Below are 24,232 nucleotides of genomic sequence, written 5' to 3'. Positions count from 1 at the left end.
AGAGGAAAAAGGTTGGTTTATTGATGTGAACGGATATTCATTTTGGGCTTAATGTCCCCTTCAGTCCTATTATTACATATTTATCAGCAAATTGATTACAGGAATTTTTAGCTCCATTTTCCCCTCCTTTTTTCAACTATGTTCATATCTTCTTACGAGTCATGTTAGTTTAACTGTCACTATCTCAGGTAATTAAGTTTTATTGTATAAACCGTTGTATGCGTATCCTAATTTTTTCAATGCATTCTGCAAATTTGTAAACCTGTAATCAATTTGCTGATAAATATGTAATAATAGGACTGAAGAGGGGCGTTAAGCCCAAAATGCATATCCGTTCACAGCATAAACCAACCTTTTTCCTCTGAAAGTGTTTCCTGTGTAATATGTTCTCAACAGCAACATTGTGCTAAGAAAATACTGAAATGCTTACACTAAATGACATCACATCTTTCATACTTTTTTCAGCAACAATTTAATATAATGAACAAATGTTTTTGACCCCTTCTAGGGACCTGTCTAAGGCTTTTTATACAATCCAGCAAAGATTGAACAATTTACTGCCAGTTAGTTTAGAAATTGTTGTAACTAATGACAATTGTATAAATATAAAATGTGATAAGTATAAAATATAAAATTAATTAACTAAATTTGCATTTGTTTTGAAAAAAAAAAAAAATTGAAATGCCAAAATTTTGAGTTAATTATAAAATCTAATTAAACTTTTGTCCTCACAATCCTGATTTGAGAATTTATCAATTAGCATTCATTTATTAGAAGTATATGAAAGTATGTTAGTTAACTTCTAATCCTAAACTGTGGATATGAACATTAAAGATATAACTTAGATACAAAAACAGTAGATGACAAAATGAAAGATGGTTTCCAGAAGTTGTAGTGTGTGTATATTTATATATATTTTATAGATATATCTATATATAGGTTATAAGATATATTCTGAAAGATAGTAAATTGATAGTATGATAAAAGTTCTTTTCTTCATCTTTAATAAGATCTTTCTAATGCATCTGAATTGAAAATAAAAGCAAGATAAAGAGAAAATAGCCATTGAATAAGTAATTAATAAGAGATTACTTATAAAGAAAAATAAAGAGAGAAAATGCTATATAAATATCTGTTCAGAGATGAGAAAACTGATTGAATCAGATGTAATTAAAAAAATACATATAAGTAATTAGCTGCTTTATATATACATGTATTAAAAAATTCTGAGAGATTAAATCCTTATATTTCAGGTGAATATTTACAATTAAAATAAAATTTTTAATCTTTATTTACAAAAATGTTTTTATTTAATTAATTTATTAATTAAAGTTTTTATTTTAATTTTTGATTGTTGTTGTTATGCATCAATTTAGAAGAAATTAAATTCGAAAAGATATATTGATATTTAGCTTCCACTAATAAAATTACTTCAAAAATAAATTTATTTCTCAAGTAATTTTACTAACAGAAAATTATTATTATTTGAAAATTAACTTAAATCTAAAATATGTTTCATTTTTAAAATATTTGACTATTTTTAACTTATCTAAAATAACTATAATATCCATTTTAAATATCTGAAATTAAATTCAATGTTTAAAATACTTTTACAATTACATAAAGTATTATATTATTTAAGTTAAAAAAAAACAATAGTGATGTTAACATTAAATTAAAATTAACAACATTACTATTTCAGTAGTTGTTTGTTACTTGTTTAATCTATTATCTAGTTTATAATTTACCTTCTATTCTCTTTTATCTGATTTCTTATCTAGGTTATTGTATACAGTACTTTGATACTTAATAAACTATATTAAGTTTAAAAACACACAAAATACTGTTAATTTTTCATACTAATGGAGTAGTCCACAAAAAAACATTAACAGAATTAAGTCACGATTAATTTTCTATGCATGCAAGTTACTTATTTATTTTTTAATTATAAGAATGATTATAAATAATATTATTAACCACCTCTTAACTGAATTCTTCATATATTTATCATATGCATTCAGCAGAAAAGTAATAAAATTTATATACATGAAGCATGTTAAAAAAATTCATGGACATTCTCATTTAACAAAGCTGTTTTAAAACTCTGTTTGCTTTTATAAAATTTAATAAAAATTTATTAAATAAAAATGTTATTAATATTAAAAAATAAAGAAAAGGCATTTAAAATTATTTTTACACATTAATGAAATGCTACCTTTCATATAATAATAATATTTCAAATTAATTTATATATAGAAATGTTTTCTTATATTAAAATAATATATTTTAATAAAATATAATTATTTATATAAAATAAAATATTAAATTTTCTTTAGTAGCTGTACTTTTTATGTTTATATAAAATAAAATATTAAATTTTCTTTAGTAGCTGTATTTTATGTTTATCAAGTGGTAGTCTCTTTAATCCGAATAACGGTAGACTGTCTCACAGCTAAACAGGTTTAATAACTCCTTTATTGGCTTTTTAACATATGCATTTCGGATCAGTGTTATAAGTCCTGATCCCTCCTCAGTGCTACAAAAAACAAAGGTTTTTTATTAACATAAGTGACGCGAGTAAGAAACAATAAAACTCTTAAAAAACCTTCCCTAGTACCTTTAAGTTCTTCATATACTCCCCAACACCCATACAGCACTCTCCGAGTTCTGTTTACATATCCGTTTGACAATATTGTTTAATTCCCTTTCACCAGTGTACCAACAGTAATACTACAAGTAATTATAAAGTTTTTTTAAAAACTAGTTTAAAAAATCCCATATATTTTTTATACAAAGTTTCTTATAAAAATACGTACGTACTGGCTTTCTTTAAAAGTATTCCAAACTTTTTCAAAATAGTTCTATAAACACACTTTTAAAATAATTCAACAAGCACTACGTTTTACAATTCTAGAACGTTTTCCACAGTACAGTTTTCATACTTCTACAATAACACTTTCATAAACTATCAGCCTGTTGCGCCCTCTATTACATAATACCACTGCTGGTCGATTTGCATCCCATTTGACAGATTTACTAAATCATTATTATTGTTATGTTTTATTATTTCTACGTGTTCTTTAAATCTTCGTTTATATATATTTTTTTCGGAATGTAAAATTTTGGTGTTATTTTTAACTATTTGGCAATTATTGTTTATTATGTGGTTAAACCATGGGGAGGTGTTATGTTTCAACCTGATTGCAGCCTCATGTTCTTTGATCCGTGATTCCAACGTACGCCCTGTTTCTCCTATGTAATATTTCAGGTGTTGACAATTGCAGTTGATTTTGTAAACTACCCCTGTTTTTTCCCATATATTACTATTATTTTGTTTTTTAACCTTAAAGATTTGTTGCGATATTTTGTTTGTCAACAATGGGGCCAAAGTAATATTGTCATTTTTTAGGGATTTAGAGCACTTTTCATAAATATGTTTAGTTATATAAGGGAAAGGTTTATGGTTGGTTTCTTTCTTGTTTTTAATATTAAATCTATGTTTGTAATATTGTGTTTGCCAACTATTTAATAAATGCTTTGGGTAGTTATTAAGTATATATTTATAATTTAATTTTTTTAAATCAGTTTGACACTCGCTTTGTTGACTCGTTCTTGTATATATTTTCTTTAAGTCCATTATATATGTATTCTTTTTTATGGTATCTGGGATGCAGGAATAATAACTGATTGTTTTGTTTACGTTCGATGGTTTTTTGTATGTTTTAAATGAGAAATTTTCTTTTTCTTTTATTATAGTTATATCTAAAAAGTTAATTTTATTATATTTTTCTAATTCTATATCAAATTTTATATATTGGTTTATGCTATTTATTTTATCAAAAATTATTTTTTCATTGGTTATCTGGTTGTTAAAAATTAATAAGTAATCGTCTACATATCTCATTACTCTTTTCACGCCTGGAATATTTTGTATCTTATTATCTATATCTTTTATTACTAATTCAGCCAGCTTTGGCCCCATTTTTGACCCCATCTGTTTGTCTGTAAAATTCATTATATACTTCAAAATAATTGTTTTTATAGGCAAATTCTATAAGAGCTATTAAATCCTGATCAACGGTTTCATTAACAAGGCTGTTTTTTATTAAATCCCATTTTATGTTCGGGTACATGTTTTTAACATCAAGACTGATTAAAGTATCTGTTTTTTCTATTTTTATTTTTTGAATTATATTAATAACTTCATCTGCATTTTTAATACTATTTTTTTGAATTTTCAACATTTATTAATTGTTGTTTTATGTAATTTTCTAAATTATATAAAATTGAGTTTCGAAAATCAACTATTGGTCTATATTTTTCACCTTCTTTATGTGTTTTTAACCGTATATTTAATTTTGGGGTTCTATTATTTTTGAAATTTAATATATAATTTTTATCTATTTCCTTAATTTTATTGTTCAGATACATGTTTTTTATCATTTTTGTTAAGTCTTTTTTAATTTTTTCATATGGGTTTTTAGCTAATTTTATATATTGCTCGTTGTTAATTTGTTATTTTGTTTTTTCTTCTAATTACTTATTGTCTATAATTATAAGTTGTTTCGTTTTATCAGCCTTAATAATCGATAAATTATTAGTTTTTAAAAAATTTTTTGTTTTTCTTAAATTAATTCTATATTTATTAACTTTATATTTATTTTTCTGGCGTGATTGTTTCATGTCTTGTATTACAGAACCTATAAGGTCACTTTTCTTTTTTAATAGGCAGATCTTTAATACTTTTGTCTATGTCAGCTATTAAATCTACCATTATTTTATTTGTAGATAAGTTAAAGTTTATACCTAAATTAAGAAAATTTTTAACGTATTTAGGGATTTGTTTGTTAGTTTTGTTATAATTAAATTATTTTCCCATTCTTTCCTTTCTCTAGGGGTTGGATACCCAAAAAGTTTTTTTAATTTTAAATCTTTTTTATACTTATAGTTATTAGCAATTCCTTTATACGGATTATCTTGATAGTCATGTCGACGTAATACTCTACGCAATTGGTATTTTAGATTATTCCACTTTTTAGTTTTACTTCCACTCGTGAAGTTTTGTGCGATTTTTTTTAATGCGGTCCCTATCCACCGCATAAAAACAGGTTTGACTGTACTTGTAAATGTACTGTACATGTTTACAATTTGGTGATGTTTACAGTACATTGTAAACTATTTATTTGTGAATGTGGTTTACCTAAGACATTATAAAATAAGATGATTTTTTAAGGTTAAATAATAAATACAGTTATTAAAATTAATTTTCAATAGTAGAAAATAAACTAATTTAACGTAGTAAGTATGTGTTGCTGTGTATACTAATTTTGTTGTGTACCGTCCTTGTAATCCAAATAATGATACTGGTAGACAATTATACAGCAATGGTTAGGAAAAGTTTTCGTTTATTTACTCATATGCATTTCGGGTTGGTTTATCTTCCAACCCCTCTTCAGTGCTGTTAAGGAATACAAAATATGGTAAGGTTTCCGACAATATTAAAAATCACGTAAATTGGAATACAACAAAGATAAAAACTTACATATCATATGTTGGTATATTTTTTTACAATTATTTTTCTATATTTTAACACAAAGGTGTATTACATTCCTATAACAGAAAAATTTTTTGTGATTTAATACAATTTGATAGAAAATATATATATACAGTTATTCAATTTAGATTATTTATATAAAAACTTACATTTGCAGTGAAAGTGCTTTGTTCCTAATGAGGGTGAAGAATATTGTCGGAAACCTTACCATATTTTGTATTCCTTAACAGCACTGAAGAGGGGTTAGAAGATAAACCAACCCGAAATGCATATAAGTAAATAAACGAAAATTTTCCCTAACCATTGCTGTATGATCGTCTACCAGTATCATTATTTGGATTACAAGGATGGTACAAACAGAACTAATTTAAGTTAAATTTACCAATATCAAGTGGCACTGACAACGATGCCAAATGGTAGATATTGGAAATACCGTGGAAAATGCCAATAATGAGCACTTAAAGACCGCTAAATAATTCAACAACACAGAAACACACTTGTTTTCATGTTTCATTCTCTAGGATTTATGAAGATCATATTAACATTTACTGAAAATGTACATATTTTAATTTATGTGCTTTTAATGCTTTTCTAGTGATATTATGACTTCAATGTTTGTGGCGGACGAATGTAAAGTCAAATAAAATGACTTAAACTTGATTTTTATTTTTCCATATACTTTTTTGACAAACGACGTATAATTGAGAACGACATAACTTGAGATATACCTGTACTTTTATACATAGGCTGTTTTTTTCCAAGCTCTAATGGTCCGTAAAAAAAAAGACAAGTGTAAATAACAAAATGAATTTATTACCTATTAAAAACAAAACCTTAATATTTCCAGCAATAAATTATTTAATAATAACGTTTTCAACTGTTTTAAACAGCCTTCATCAGTTAAAGCGAACTCAAGAAACAAAAGAATGCAGAAAAATAGAACCCAAGCAATACAAATATTTAAAATTCAAATTAATTCCAAAGTAAAAATGCCGTCATGTATTAGAAAATAACAAATTGCGCATGCGCAGAATATCATAGTAGGAATAAAAATAAAAATAAAAATAAAATAACAAAATATTGCCGTAAAAACATGTCTATTACAAGAAAAAAATGTTATGCACTTCTGCTTGGAAATCGTTTTACCGAAGTGCATAACGTTTTTTTCTTGTAATAGACATGTTTTTACAGCAATATTTTGTTATTTTATTTTTATTTTTATTCCTACTACAATATTTTGTGCATGTGCAATTTGTTATTTTCTAATACATGACGGCATTTTTACTTTGGAATTAATTTGAATTTTAAATATTTGTATTGCTTGGGTTCTATTTTTCTGCATTCTTTTGTTTTTTGAGTTTGCTTTAACTGACGAAGGCTGTTTAAAACAGTCGAAAACGTTATTATTAAATAATTTATTGCTGGAAATATTAAGGTTTTGTTTTTAATAGTTTATTTTTCCAGTAGCTATTTTGTTTATTGAATTTATTACCAAAAGTTAGGTACAGACATGGTTACTTTTTGACATAATCACCGTGAAGATTGAGAAATTTATATCTGTGCATGAGCTTTTCCATCCTTGTCACAGAATGTTGCCGCCAACGACTCGAGATGGGCCCTAAGGTTTTTTTGAAGATCGTGATTAGTCTCAAACCTCTGCCCTCCTAGCCACTTTTCCTGTTCGGGAAAGAGATGGAAGGCACTTGGCGCTAAATTGGGGCTATATGCTGAATGTTTAAAGGTGGTGAAGACTTCCACCTTTCAGACTTCCACCCAGCTTACAACTTTTTAATGTGTGAAGACTTCCATCTCTTTCCTGGACTGAACACAGCTAGCGAGGCAGACGTTCGAGACTGCCTCGCTAGCTGAATGAACTAATGATGATCTTCAAAACAACACTGTTGAGGGCATCTCGATTCACTGGTGGCAACATTCTACAACAAGGGGACGGAAAAGCTTGTTCATAGATATGACAAATGCCTCAATCCTCACGGTGATTATGTCAAAAAGTAACAGTGTTTGTACCTAACTTTTGGGAATAAATTCATTTTGTTATTTACACTTGTCTTTGTTTTATGGACTATCGGAACTTGAAAAATACTGCTCTCGTAGTTACTATTTTTAATATTTAACTTACATTAATATTTATTCATATAAAAAAGTTAATTTTTAACCAATATTTAATAAGAGGAGTAAGGGTGCGATAAAATTCTACATCTACATATATTCGACAGCATTTGCACTTCAATTTGACCCTTCCAGAAGAGTTAGTCCGACTAAAAAGTGTGCGATCCAGTTACTTCGGCCCCTTTTTCAGAAAAGAAAAATATGGACTCCGATCAATTAGTCTGGCTCATTCAGAAAAATAAAGTACTTATTTAGAGCAGGGATAACAAAAGAATGATTCAAAAATATTTAAATTCAATCGGGTCAAAATAATTTAACTTAATATCATAAGTTACACTTATGTGTTGTGGTGTTACAAACGATGACTGTTAAGAGTTTTGATAAGTTCACAAGCACTTTCAATAACATACAGTTACCATCTTCAGGTGAAAATCGAATACAACGGTTTTTTATTTCTAAGCTTTCAAACTGCTTGTTGATTTGAACAAAGAGGCTAGATGGAACACCAATTTAAATTAAAATTGGAATGTAGTTCGAAAATATTTTGAACAGGAAAAGAAATGATGTAGCATTCACAAACAATGGTTGCTATGCGACACTGTAACTCTAGAAATGCAGATTATAATGCTTAAATAACATAATCCATATTTGTGGAATTTCTAGAATTGTTGCATTGCACAGTGTTAGAGTCGATATATAAAGTCTTTATATAGAATAATTCTCTGAAATAAATAGTTCTTTTTGATTGTTTCATCCTTTTAATAATTTTGTTTGGTCCCAGAACGGCTGATAGTCCTGATCAAGGACTTTTTTTTGCCAATTCTGTTGATGGTCGGCTATTTTGGATGTCATCTTGATGTTCTGTGATGTGAGATGTTAACATTCTAGCTGTGGCTCCTATATAGCTAGTTTCTTCCCCTGATCGATCATGCTTTAATGGAATTAGGTAAACTCCCAATTTTTCATTCAATTTAATAGTGTCTATTATTATTATAGAGCTAGTGGAACTGCGTTGAGCGCCACCTGTACGCAGGCAAAGGAAACTTTTTCGGGAAAACACGAGCGTCTTTGGGTTAGATACGTACTAAGACGCGGTGCTTGTTTTCTGCCTGTAATAATGAAAAACAGCTTTCTGCCAACAAAACTTCAAAAAATAACTGTTGTGTGGTCGGTTGTAGTGTTACCTATATTACTGAGTCGCCAAGTACAAAGTTTTATTCGTTCCCGCATGAATAATAGGCCTACCCTGGGACGAAAGAGAAATGGCTGACTGCAATTTAATTCCTGAGGTTAATTACATAATGATTTGTTGCATTCTAACCAATCTCCAATCTCCTGTTAACCTTAGTTGGCTCTATTTTAAATTTAGTTCTCTAATGTAAAGTTTAGTAATTTTGTTAATCTGACAGATATTAATTGGCATATGATGTGATATTTGAATTTACGAGATCTGTGGAAGAAAGGAGTAAGAAGCAAAATTAGTATTTTGAGAAAATGAGGATAAGAATTTCCCTATTAATACAATACTATTAGCTATTGCTATGGTCCTTATTGAAGTTCCTTTATATATATGGTTAGTTACAAATTTCATTATTTACCATGCAATAGATATATAGTTTACTTCTTCCACACCACCCTTTAAATTGTACAAAATTAAGAGTGTAATAAATATAAGAATATTAATACTGCTCAGTCCCAATGATCTACAGTCACTTCTCGAGTTACGACCATTCGCACTTATGACGAAAAATTTCATTAAAAAATTTTTAAAATGTATCAATTTTTTATAGGTTTTGTGGAATATATATCATATACATATATATCTTGCACGCTTTTGGCGATTGATTGCGTCATCTTTAGTTTTGTTGTGTAGTTAGTTACCCTTCGCGTGTGCTTGTGTAAGATGGCTAACTGTTTTGTTGAAGTACAGTCACTTCTTGACTTACGACCATTTCGACCTACGTCCGAAGTTGCGGAACCGAACCCCGTCGTAAGTCGAGAAGTGACTGTATTGACTAATGCAGGCATTACTTTGACCTTAAACTGCAGAATGTATGTATATATTATATATTATTAAATATATACTTATAAATAATATATAAATTTAGAATTTATCAAATTTCTATTTATTAAAATATAAATAGTTTTACATGTAACATACAAAATTCATACAGGATAAATTCATATGTTGCAAGAATGCTATTATTCCTCAACAACAATCAAATGAACAAAATGATGAAACGAAAGTAATGAACACGAAGTACTGAACTTTAAAATTATCACATTGAAAAATCACTGGTAAGATCGTCATCATCGGAATCTTCCTCACTAGAATATTTTTGTATGGTTGAAGCGGATGACAATTTCCAAGTGTAACATTTTATCATTGTTGCTTTTAAAAACTCGATTTTGTAGTTTAATTTTTATTAAATTTGATTGCAAAAAAATACGTTCAACTGCTGCACTTGAATGAGGAAGCAATAAAAACATCTAAAAAAAAAAGAAAAATTTTTACACTTATTTTTTTATTTTTATTTTTTTTCCACTTATTTTTTTTATTTTATTATTTTTACACTTATGTACCATTTACGTTTTAATTTTTATTCTAATTAGTTCAGTTGTTAACGGTTTTTTGGTATTTTTGAATTTTATACGTGATGTTCCATTTATAATGTATTCCATTTTCGTATGTTCTAACCTGATGATGGTCTATTGAATAGACCAAAAACGTTCGTTACATTAAAAATCTCTCAGCGAACATTAAGGTGTTGGTTTAAGTTTTTTATTTAATTCTGCTGAGTACGTGTATGATTTATAGTGTATGATTTATAATAAAAACATCTATTTACTGCCAAAGTGAAGTAGAAAAATATAGAAATATAAAATTAAAATGAATGTTTTGAAAGGTACTAAATTGAAAGGAAAGATATTAGGATTTCATAAATAGTACTAGGAAAATGGTGTTGGGTATCTTGGTACTGGAACAAGTAAAAAGATATTAGATTAGTACAAAAGTACTAGGTGAAACAACACTAATGCTGCCTTTGTAGACCCGATTCTGTTACCCGGCGTCGCCGCTAGAGGCGCCTCAATCTAGTTTCGCCGTTCCTTCCACTAGCTCTATAGTGTGTTTAGTAGTTAAATTATTATACTAAACATAAACACTACAAAGAACACGACATATTTAATAAATTAAATTGATGCATTTTGTATTTAAAATAAATGAATTATAACAAAATATAAAAAGATTTTTAAAAATTAATAAATATATAATAAATTTTCTTTCATTTAAATATAAAAACTAAAGCAAATTTAAAATGAGAGAGTTGGATCGACAATTTTTTCCGACTCAGACTCCTCTGGCCAGAAATTCCTCCCGACTCCAACTCCACAGCCCTGATTTATTGTTACATACTGTCATATTTTAATTTTATAATAATTACTTAAATATTTATTTTATAACATAATAATATTAATTAGCATCATATATTTGATATTTTACTTAAATGTTTTAATTAAAATTAACAAATAACAGTCAAAATCTTTTACATTATTCCATCATATAAAATTTTGTAAATGGTTATTAAGCAAAAATATTTAAAATTAAAGAAGAGTAGAAAAATAAAATTAACAGAATGACATTGACTATAAAACAATCAAATTGTTTTTAATTTAAATGATAAATTTATCTGTTAATTTTCTGGAATAAATAAATTAATCACAATGTTTTCATTTCAAAGTTCAAAAACATACTTTAATAGAAAATGAAGTTTTATAAACTGTCTTACAACAACAATAATAGTTCTATTAACAAAACAAACAGGCATTGAATAATACTCTTTTTATTTCAACAGAAAATATGTTTATACTTTATGACCTCAAACATGATATTTATAGTTGTATTATATTAAAAGAAAGAAAAAAACAAAAAAAAAAAAAAAATCGAACATTTTTCATCATCTCAAATACAAGTTAAAATTTTAATACTGATGTAACCTATATTTAATATACAAATATTCATAATATAAAATTTTCTTGTTTTCTTTCAATGTTTAAATTACATTGTTACACATTTAATAGGTACAGTACAGTGGATTTAATCTTAGGGGAGCAGAGTTGAACAGATAAAAAATTTTTTTAATGAGAATTCAATAAAATTCTCACCTTATGTAATTGCTAATTCATTAATAGTGTAGAAACAGAAGACATGACACAATACAAATAAAAAAATATTTTAATTAGGAAAAAAAGATTTAATTAGAAAAAAATATTTTAATTAGGAAAAAAGACTTTTGGGAAAATTTTGTTATTTTTCCCTTTCTTTGGGAGGTGCCAGGGCGCAATGGACCCCCTCTACATGCATCACTGAATACAAATACATATATATACATCATAATAAAACACTATTTTATTTTTTCTAGATATTTTATTTGTAATATTGATTTAAAAGTAAACTCTCAGCAAAACAGATAAACTGTAACGTCACAACTTTATAAAAATTTTAATACCTTTATACATTTTTTTAATACTTAAATTACATATTTAACATAAATAACTACAAAATAAAGGTATGCTCATGCATTATTAACATATATATTTTTTATGTATTTTATTTTAATATTAACTGGAAAACTAAAATATCTGTCAAGTATATATACATTATATAATCAATTTCATAATAATAATAAAAAGTTTTAATTTATTTACATTTAAATTATATTTTTAAGCATTTAAATCAAGTATACAATTATTTATCACTGTAAAATAATTAATTAATTATATATAAACAAAAAATTATAAGAGCAAAATCCACTCACTCAATGCCTTAATATATAAAATATTAACTTTAAAATTCCAAAAGTATAAATTATAATTAAGGAAACTTATCTGTTCCTTATTTTCCTACATTTAATTATCTTATAATTAAATAAAGGCAAATATTTCTATCCATTTAAGAAAATTTATATATTAAATTCCTATATGGAGACTACGCATCACAAGTAATATAGTTAGGCCTAGAAAACGATCATTTCGGTTATATTTACCGAATTTAATATAATAAATACGTAAACGAATTCATCAGAGACGATTACTCGTCCTACCTTAATGAAATTCCAGCGAAATAAGTTGTCAGATAAGCATTTTAAACCTTATTTCTGAATGAAATGGCTTGCTTGATAGACCGACTGCAGAGAATTTATTAGTTAGTATTTTCGACACCAGGTGGAACTCGTTAACGATATTAAGAAGAAGTCGTCTGCTTCTCTCGTTGGTATTTCGTAATTTACTTTTTATTCGTTATTTTAAAACGGATTTTAAATTAGTTTTATTAAATATTATAATCTGTTTAGTGTTAAATTTAGTATTGGGATAAAATATTCATTTAAAAATGTCGGTTTATCTCGTGAGAGCCACATCACGAATGTGGATTGACGTATGATCACGATCCGTACGAATTCGTTCGTCCGTTCTGTTGACCTATAAACAGTTGTAAAATAAATGAGATAGGTTACCCATGACAAGTTAAATGAAAGAACATGCGGTCTTATGTTTCACGCATGATAGTTATTCGTGACACTTGAATAATCTGCAAAACGTGACAAATAATTAAATTTTAATAAATTCCAAAACATTTATATGTTGTAATACACATTTTATAATTAACTTAATATAGCTATGTGCCATTAGTATGTATTTCACATATTAAATAAAAACTCAACTATTTTTTAGAACTTTTAATGAAATTCAGTATACTTTTGCTAATCCTGGCAATCAGGGCTGTCTACATTATAAAAAAAATTTTTATGCCCCTTTCCCTTAATTCCAGTTTATTCGTGTTTCTGTTAGCTTGACCCCTCCCCTTTGCATTGTATGGCTTTGCCCGACTTGTCATAATCTCCTCCCTCTCTTCTGGTGTGGACGTTGTTTATGAATGGCCTCTTATTTGGCATATCGCCTGAGTACTTTTGTTTTCGAGAAAACTGTACACAGAAACAAAACTTGGGTTTCGTTTCTGTATACGATATTGTGCATCAGTGTGTGATATTATTTGCTTGCCTGCCTTGAAAAGTAATCTGCATGGAAGGGTGATGGATCGTGTCATCCATAGCCTTTAGGTCTAATGCTCTCTGTAATCTGGCATTCTTGCTTCTGGCGCTCTTCTGTGCAAGGAGTAGCCAGACTAGCAAGAGTCTAGTCTCTAGTGTATTAAAAAAGGTTCCTGAATTCAGTTCAAACATTTCTTCAAAATTTTTTATAAAAATTTTGCACCAGAAGGATATGAAAAATTTACCAAATGTGACTAAATTTACATGTGAGGAATTTTTGTGAAGATTATTCATTAATTTTGTACAAATTACAAAAACAAATAAAATTATTACATAAATTTGATAAACTCAAACACCTTTCCAACATTATAGCTGTGGCTTAACTAGAACTCTTGGGCCCTTAAGCAAAAAATTTGATGTACAGTAGACCCCCTCCTATAACATGGGTTCATATAACACAGATTTGTATAACATAGTGAAAAAATTGCGATTGTGTTCATATAACATGCTAAAAGAGACTCGTATAACATGGTAAAACATCATCGCCGACTTGTGTCGTGACAGGATTGGTCAAATCTGGACCAATAGCGGGTATTGTACAAACCATTGAGTTTAAATGAGAACTGGACCTACTAAAAAACATTTATTATTCAATGGTCATAAAAATTATATATACACCTATCCCTCGTTTTACACGGTACTTTTTTTACACGTTTTCGCTTTTACACGGTTTAAAAAATATATGTAGAAAATAAACTGGCTATGATCAAAAAGAACAATTTTTAACTCTAATCTACATCTATATTCCAATCCACCTTAATTATATGTTATAGTTGATATTTAGGATACTAGGTGACAGTTTTATTTCAATCCGTCAAATAGTAACCGATAAACCGATATAGGGTACTCCCCCATACACACGAAGTTGCATTCGTTGCACATAGTTTTAAACCAGAAAATTTTAATTTTTCATATTCATAAGTAACAAACGATTACATTATTTTTAATTACATTTTTTACATTACATTACATTTTTATGAATCTTTCAGATTTTATTTTTTGTTCCTTTGTACTTTGTATTTAATTAATAAAAGAATATATATATTTTTTTGCCTTTCAATATTTTTGTTTGATTTATGTACCTTTAAAAAATTGAAAAAAATTCATAATTAATAAACAATGAAATTATGTGTTTTTTGCATACTTTTCGATTTACACGATTTTACATTCAAAAAGATACAAATTCGATTTACATGTTTTTCTCAGGAACCTATCTTCCGTGTAAATTGAGGGATAGGTGTATATATATTTTTTTTTTAGGTATCCTTTAACATTGTATACCTTTCAATTTATTAATTAGCCATAAGGCTTAATTAACTATTAACACATTGCCTTAATAACCTATTGACAATATTATGCAGACCATAGATGTCATTACTATTGACTTTATCTAGTTTTCTATACATATCAATTTCTGTCTTTTGGTTATAACTTTGATCCTTGATAATATTTAAATCTTGTTCTTCCTTCTCATTACATCCGTAGATTTAGTGTAGTTTTGATAAGTTTTTTCCACACTTGGAGCAGGTACATTGATTATATTCAATGTATTTATTTATAATAATGACCTTTTTGATTGTCTTAACTGAATGAAAAACTTTTTAACATTAAATGGGATATTTGAAAGCATATGGTTGTTGATATAAGGGTAGTTAAGGATTATATTATAGTGTGAGTTATTTTTTCTTTTTCTTATATCTTCATTATCCTGGCTTATTGAATGTTCCATGGTTTTATATAGTAATTGACTGATTTGTTGGTCATCATTTTTGAGATACTCAAATACTAGTTCTATCGAAAATCCGTAAGCATTGAAAATCTTTGATAATTGAGTTATCCGATTTCGTTGAATGTTTATATTTCTAGATCTATTGTATAATAAGTACATTAGTTTAGATGACAAATCTTCTGCATTAATTATTTTTTGAAGCCAATTAATATATCTTTTTACCAGAATAGTACTAAGTTTGAATCTCTTAAGTTCCAAGTGCAGTGCACTACCTGGCGTATTGTATTCTAATTGAAACGTTTTTCGAATGAATATATTTTGGATTTTTTCAAAATCATAGAAATTATAACAGTAAAAGTGCTCAGCAAGTAAACCACTATAATACAACACCTTAATTTTGCTGAGAATTAGATATTTTAATCACAAATGCTTTCAACCTGATTAACAGGCCATCTTCAGGTCTACAAAAAATGATAATGGAACAGAAACGTTCCATGTATAGAATATAAATATTTAAATCAAAATTTTAGAACAAAAATTTAAAAAATATACAATAGAGACGGAATAAAATATAAAATTAAAATATACAAGAGAATAAATAAAAATAAACTAAAAAATATAATATACATAATAAATCTTCCCATAACTGATTCTAGCATGAGTTTTCAGTGAATTTTTTAACCCTCCGTGAGTCGCTAGGAATCGTTCTCTTACTTAGGTCGCATGGGTCTGTCAGACCCGTCATTTTTATTTTGAAATTAATAAATTTTTTCTATCGCGTAGAGGAACTACAATTTTTTCGTTAAATTCTACGCTTTGTTTTCTATCTAGTAGTATAAATTACTTCTGTATTGACGAAATTGTCTTTTTAATATTTATTTTTACGTAATTTGATGAAAAAATCACAAAATAATAAACATATCAAATTTCAACTCGCTGTAAGTTATCTGACGTTTCACCGATAATCATCGGGTTTGTTTTCAAATGGGGAAGAAAGTTCACTCATTCGTGTGAAGTCAGTAGAAATTCAGTACTACTGCTAAAAATTTTTAAAATAGATTTCGCGTTACCCCCTTTCGCGAGAGTCAATAAACGTTAATTGTTTTATGGCTCTATTAAAAAATGCTTATTTTTGGGTTTAAAATCGACTAATTGACAACTGTTTTATTTTGTTTTACTCATTAGAATGTCATCTTTAAGATTTAACAGATAGTTTTGTTAGATTTTCACACAGGAATTTTATTTTTAATTTTTAATGTGATATAGTCGTGTGTTAGGCTTAACTCGATCACCTAATTCAAAAATTGACATCGGTCAAAATATTATTCAATTTATCAAAATTCTTTGTTGATAGTTTAGATATAAATGTTTTCTCTGCACGAAATGAATCGATCGAAAAAATAATGAGGGGCCCATCAAAAATTCGGCAATTAATGACATGTTGTCGATTCTGTAATTTGTTTTTTTTATAATATAAAATATTCACACAATAAAACTGTAAAAAGGCATGCATATCAATATCTGAATGTTATCAAAATGCAATTATCAAAAATTTTATAATTTTCACAATTTGTATTATCTTAATTTAGTTTTAAAGTTTTTTGTCGCGCTTTGTGTATCGCGCGACAAAACAGTCGCAACGCGATCAAACGCAGCGATTTCATTCATAATTACTTATGTAGATCGGGCTAACTTTTCAGGTTTGTTTTGTTGTGCCGCGATGAAAAATGAATAAATAATAAAAGCAGATTATAATTAAAAGTATTTTTATCAGATTAATCTGAATTATTAGATTATAGAATAATTATAGCTATGCGATATGATTGTCGCGTAGTTGTAATTATTTTTCTTATATCTAATTCCTTAATGTTTAGGGTCTAATTAGCTAACTTCTAGTTGTTATATTTCGTATGAACGTGTAAGCATCGTTTCAAAATTGTCTGGTGGGAATTGACTGAGATTAGAACTACCCTCCACGTAAATCAAGGTTATAATGTAAACAAACGTTAGACAATCGCCCAGTGACGTAGCGTGGGTGTCAGCCGCCTGGGGCGGAGGAAAATTTCCCTGCCCTCTTATTTAGGTATTTTTACAAGATGATATTATTTATTGTGAAATTTTGCCGCTCTCACTACGCTACGCCACTGCAATCGCCGAATTAAAATTTAATTTTTATTTTAAATTTGTATTTTAATTTAAATTGACCAGTCGTAAACTGTAATATGTTTCTGATAAAATCTCAAAACAAATCGATTTCAGTCTAATTTTTAAAGAAAATCGATTTTCTTTAGAAAATTTTCCCGATCAATTTCTTCACTATGATGTAATGACGACAAAAGCAATACATTTTTACTTTTTTTCGGCACATAGGAGACCAAAGTGATCGCTTTAGTAAATGCAAACTTACTACTGTTTACTTTTCTATTTTTTATATTTAAAAATTCTGCAGGAATTTCTTTTCTATTTTTTCTGATGGTACCAACTAGCGTTAATTTGTCTTGCAATAAATCTGTAGCCAAACTGAAACTGGTGAACCAGTTATCGGTAGTTATATTACGGCCGCTGTTAACAATAGGCCTAGTTAATCTTTTCACTACACTGTCCGCAGAATTCGATACTGAGAAGGGTCCATCGGGCTGTTTTCCGCAGTAAACCTCTAAATTGTGCGTATAAAATGTTTTACTGTCTACTAGCAAGAATATTTTTATACCGTATTTATTTGGTTTACTTGGTATATACTGGCGGAATCCGCACCGCCCTCTGAATCCTTCCAGTTTCTCATCTACGGTACAGTATTCCGATACATTGTAATTCTTTATACAATTATTCGTAAATACATCTAAAAAAGTTCGGACTGCTGCTAATTTATCAAACTTTAGTCTTTCACCTCGCGTCTGTTTATCATCAAATCGGAGATTTGCTAACAAAAAACGAAAACGTCTCTCCGACATGGCCGTTCTTGCGATTTCGAATCCTGTACCGTCCGTTGTCCACATTTCGTTAACGTGACAGCGATTTACCTTTTTATACGCAGCAAGGTAAAATAATCCGATTAGTGCTTTTATTTCCTGCAGATCTGTTGTATTTGCATCACGTTCTCTTTCGTAATGCGGTTGTACTTTTTGTATTTGTTGATTTGTGTGTATGACTATGATATCTAAAATATCATCTGTTACGAACAGATTCCAACATTCAAAAATAGACCTTGCGTTTGTAGCCTCTCCAATGGGACCAGGTATAAGATAAATCAAGTTCTCTCTTCTTGTCTTCGTTGCAGGATATTCCCACATACTCCATCTGGTTCCATCGCGAGCTAGGAAAAAACAATGCTCACCTGTTTGTGATGACGAGGCTGCTACTTGTGATGATGAGGCAACTGCAGGTGAGCCTACTTCTGATATATCTTCGTTTTCCTCTTGCTCGGTGTCTGTATTCTCAGATCTAACTTCTACAAAATCACATTCTTCTTCCGAAGAAGCATCTTCATATACTATATTCTCGATCTCTGAATCGATCATAAAATCTCCGTACATTTTTACTTTACTATAGACAAGGCACTCAAATATAGTCTATTAGGCCAGGCTTGTTTCTCCTAGTTTCAACGGTGGCATTGCCTTATATACAGTTTTTAGATCTGTTGGCCGACCAATCAGGAGCTAACTCGGTTGCTCTCCTGCAAATCTGTTTCAGTTGGCATATCTGTCTCAACATGTCTAGAACTGAGGCTATCCGATATTTTCAGAAAACGAGTTCTAACGACTAAAACCAGAATTCTCCTCTCACTACTCGACAGGTCTTCTTGAATGTACTAGTCTAACTCAGAAGCAGAAATGAACTAAAAACGCCATAAAAGTGATTTAATGACACACCGATCTCTTCTGACGGCTTTATTTTGTTTAAAGTATATGAGAATATACATTAAACAAAATAAACTTGACAGAAAAAGGGCAAAGTACTGAAAAGCGTCCCGACAAATAAAAAAAAAAGGAATAAACAAATGTAAACAAATCATGTGTTATTTAGATTACACTGTATTGTGAAAAATAATCAAAAAAGAAAATTGATACCGATTCAGATATAAAGGCCGGTTTATTACTACAGTACAGTAAATATATTACAGTTTACGGTGTTTAATTTTTTTTTAATACAAATTTAAAATAATACTAAAATTCACAACTAGATATTCCATAGACTTACTATAGGAAAATGGAGTTTCCAGGAAATATTCATTGCTAAACAATTTTAAAAACATGTTTACTCATCTGAACACTGTCGAACATTTAATTAGCAATTTATAGCTTATAACGCGATTAAAACAAAAGAATTTATAGCGATTGTGTAAATTCGATTACCAAGATCATTTCCGAGGGGGCAGGACATTTTTTGGAATTTTATAGCTAGACTGTTTTCACAAGTTTCTGATTACTTAGTAAAAGTGAAAAAAGCCAACTTGCATCGCCCAATATACGAGGAATAATCATAAATTAATTATAAAAGTGATAAATAAAAATTATATGATAAGAATAAAAAATAATTAAATTAATTAAAAAGTAATTAGACATTACTTTTAAAAACAATATTATAACAAAAAAAACAAAAATTTAAATATACAAATAAATAACGATATGATAGGATTTAATAAACACCGCGCGACAACTTAAATGCGATAAAGTTATTGCGACACTCGCTATCGGCAACGGCGACAAATTAAACGTTTTTTTTTTACCCCCATCATGAGTCGCATGGGTCTGACAGACCCAAAGTATTTTTTTTCTCAAAAATGAGCGTTGTTATTCAAAAATATTTAACAGCATGTTAATCGGGATAGAAAGTTAGAAGAATATTAATTTTTTCAGATTTTTTGGAAAATATTCAATATTAAAAAATTTTAACTAAAGTTCGCGCCGGGTACTGTCAGACCCGTTCGACTCAGTGAATTTTTTAATCATGTATTTCCACGCCGACGACAGGCTCTCAGCATCTCTCACATTCAAACACCCTTCCCGTAGCCTACTCCTATATATTTCAATCTTCTCCTCTGTCATTGATAAAGTGGGGGAAGATACTGGTTTTATAATCGTTGCCTCGTCCCATTTTACTATCGAACCTTGGACTTGCGACATTTGTGACAAAACTGTGGTATTGGATCCTTTTTTTTACGTTATACCAATGTTCTTTTAGCCTTACTCCTAAGCTCCTGTTGGTGACGCCGATGTAGTCTTTCTTAACATCTAGCTGGATGTTTTCATAAGGAACTTTATAGACCCCTGGTTTCTCTTCTGTCTTTATTCTATTCTTATCATTTCTCAATATCTTATATAAATTTGGGGCTCTTTTTAAATTCATCCTTGCTTGTTTCTTATTAGCCACTTCTTTATGAATAGTGCTAATAAGAAACAAGCAAGGATGAATTTAAAAAGAGCCCCAAATTTATATAAGATATTGAGAAATGATAAGAATAGAATAAAGACAGAAGAGAAACCAGGGGTCTATAAAGTTCCTTATGAAAACATCCAGCTAGATGTTAAGAAAGACTACATCGGCGTCACCAACAGGAGCTTAGGAGTAAGGCTAAAAGAACATTGGTATAACGTAAAAAAAAGGATCCAATACCACAGTTTTGTCACAAATGTCGCAAGTCCAAGGTTCGATAGTAAAATGGGACGAGGCAACGATTATAAAACCAGTATCTTCCCCCACTTTATCAATGACAGAGGAGAAGATTGAAATATATAGGAGTAGGCTACGGGAAGGGTGTTTGAATGTGAGAGATGCTGAGAGCCTGTCGTCGGCGTGGAAATACATGATTAAAAAATTCACTGAAAACTCATGCTAGAATCAGTTATGGGAAGATTTATTATGTATATTATATTTTTTAGTTTATTTTTATTTATTCTCTTGTATATTTTAATTTTATATTTTATTCCGTCTCTATTGTATATTTTTTAAATTTTTGTTCTAAAATTTTGATTTAAATATTTATATTCTATACATGGAACGTTTCTGTTCCATTATTGTTTTTTGTAGACCTGAAGATGGCCTGTTAATCAGGTTGAAAGCGTTTGTGATTAAAATATCTAATTCTCAGCAAAATTAAGGTGTTGTATTATAATAATCATAGAAATTGTTTAGACTCCAGATTGGAGCGGCATAGCATAATGCGTTTATTACTATTGCAACGAAGAGCTGAAAATGAGTTTTGATATTTCTTATTTTTGCCTTACAGCATAGAGCTATTAAATTACTCATTAGATTTCTGGACTTTGCAGTAATATATTTGTAATGCCTACTAAATGATAAGTTAAATGTAAAGAATATACCCAGAAATTTTTTCTCATTAACAATTTTAATTTTTTTATTTTTGATATAAAAGGATTTAGCTCGTTTTGTAAGATTATTTCCATTTCTGAAACCATGATTTCTGATTTATCAGGATTTATTTTGACTTTTAAAGTATCTAAATATTCAACTATCTGGAGAATCTTCCTTTTTAGTGCCACAGCGGTAGGAGCCAGTACTATGATATCGTCTGCACATGACACTGAGTGTATACATGTGTGGCGCCTGTCAGCAATGTGCCGATTTGGACTGATAGAGGGTGCAAAAAAGAGGAAAAAGTGAACTTTGAACTGGTCACTCACTCCCTGACCAGCGACTACCGAATGCGGACGTTTTGAACAGGCAATCAACACGAACAACTTCCAACCTTAGCCAACGTCAAGTTGTAATTATACTGTATTACACATTACTGTATATATCCGTAAATAAAATATTCTGGCTGGATTTTCTTCATCTGCATCGAATAATTCTCATCGGTGACTAATACACCATAACCGGTGACCCAAACAAAGAAGACACGTGCCTCACAATGATAATCCATCTCCATCGTACAACCACAAGAGTAGAAGAATGAAACTTAACTATTCTCTGTAATTTAATAAGGTCAGTGACAATTCTATACCTTTATTTTCGAAAACTTCCATCAACCGATATAATGGAGTCAGCCGGCATTCTGCAAATTTCTCGAGTGGCAGTCAAACCACCTCCATTTTGGAAGAGCAATCCCTCTCTCTGGCTCAACTTGAAGCTCAGTTCGCCATCGCTAACATATCCGCCGATACAACCAAATACTATTACATAATCTCAACACTAGAGTCGGATATTTTAGAATCGGTGCACGACCTGGTAACTAAACCTCCCGAAAGTAACAAGTACGACACCATAAAAAAAAGACTGATCAACATATATGCAGAGAGTCAAACATCTAAACTGCAAACATTATTACAAGGACTTGAATTGGGCGACCAGCGCCCGTCACACTTACTAACCAAGATGCGTGACCGTGCAAGCGGACACTTCAGTGAAGATATACTTAAATCGCTGTTGCTCCGCAGACTTCCGGAGAATATCCAGGCTATTCTAGCGGCCTCAACTGAAAATTTACCACAACTCACCACAAGGGCTGACAAAATACAGGAAGTTAACACCATCAGACACACACCAATCAGTCAACGGGAGCAATTCTGTATTGACAACTCGATCGAGAAACAACTACAAGACTTGGCATCGCAAGTGAATAAACTCTTTGCCCTGGTGCGAGCACCACGCTATCAACATCAACCGTGGTACAATTCCCAAAACCCCCAAGGCTCACACAGACGAAGCCCATCTCGTGAGCGACGCCGTTACAGGGAACCAGAAGGTGGCTTATGCTTCTATCACACCAACTTTGGAGCAAATGCAAAAAAATGCACCCCACCTTGTTCATTCCAGGGATCGGGAAACTAGACGGGCAGCTCCCTGCAGCCACAGAGAGCAAATGCCAGGTCGATAGAATCTTTATGGCCGACCCTTCTTCTCAACTTCGCTTTCTGATCAACACAGGAGCGGATGTATCAGTCATACCAAAAAAATTCACAGACCATCCTGTACAACCAGGAAAACTCACCCTCTATGCAGCAAACAGCACCCAAATTGCAACTTATGGAACCAGGTTACTCACGATAAACTTAAACCTTTGCTGAGCCTTTTGCTGGCCCTTTATCATCGCCGACATTGCGCAACCCATCTTGGGCGTTGATTTTTTGAAACATTACAACCTCTTTGTCGATGTAAAACATAATTGTTTGATCGATGCCACAATCAAACTTACATCAAAAGGGATGGCAACAAAAAACTACCAACCTTCACCAACATCACAGTTGTGTCCGGCGACTCACTGTATCACAAACTATTGGCCCAGTTCCCTTATATCACCAACTCGTCATGTTTGGACAAACCAAAGCAAAGAGCTCAAGTTTACCATCACATAGAAACACAGGGCCCACATGTGTTTAGCAAACCACGCCGTCTATCTCCAGACACTTCTTGCTGCTCGCAAAGAGTTCAAGTTTATGATGGCACGGGGGATCATCCAACCATCAAAGAGTGCATGGGCCAGTCCCTTACATATGGTAAGAAACACAAATGGAGACTGGCGGCCATGCGGAGACTATTGCCGCCTCAATGCAATTATTACATGGAAAGAAGATATTTTTCACCCTAGATCTGGCAAGAGCATACCACCAGATACCAGTCAATCCAGCGGACGTACCTAAGACTGCCATAACTACGCTGTTCGGATTATATGAGTACCTATTCATGCCGTTTGGACTGCGAAACGCGGGACAGACCTTTCAACAGTTTATCCACCAGGTGCTACGTGGACTTAACTTC

General features: G+C 30.1%; 2 protein-coding genes across 6 annotated transcripts in view; both read right to left on the bottom strand.

Moving 5' to 3' along the window:
• The window catches only part of LOC136974191 (CUE domain-containing protein 1), an 88,058-nt gene extending 75,154 nt beyond the window's left edge, over positions 1 to 12,904 (bottom strand). For all 5 annotated transcript variants that reach the window (XM_067268996.1, XM_067268997.1, XM_067268998.1 and 2 more), the window contains exon 1: positions 12,784 to 12,904. The gene's annotated coding sequence lies outside the window, so the exon portion shown is untranslated. The remainder of the gene's footprint in view (positions 1 to 12,783) is intronic.
• A 4,880-nt stretch (positions 12,905 to 17,784) lies between these two features.
• On the bottom strand, positions 17,785 to 19,050 carry LOC136974164 (piggyBac transposable element-derived protein 4-like). Its single transcript, XM_067268966.1, has one exon. The coding sequence runs from the start codon at positions 19,048 to 19,050 to the stop codon at positions 17,785 to 17,787; it is 1,266 nt and encodes a 421-aa protein (XP_067125067.1).
• Positions 19,051 to 24,232: the final 5,182 nt, after the last annotated feature.

The sequence above is a fragment of the Centruroides vittatus genome, unplaced genomic scaffold, assembly GCF_030686945.1.
Source record: "Centruroides vittatus isolate TY-2023 unplaced genomic scaffold, ASM3068694v2 contig_345, whole genome shotgun sequence".
NCBI lineage: Eukaryota > Metazoa > Arthropoda > Arachnida > Scorpiones > Buthidae > Centruroides > Centruroides vittatus.
This window is presented reverse-complemented; position numbering and strand designations above follow the sequence as displayed.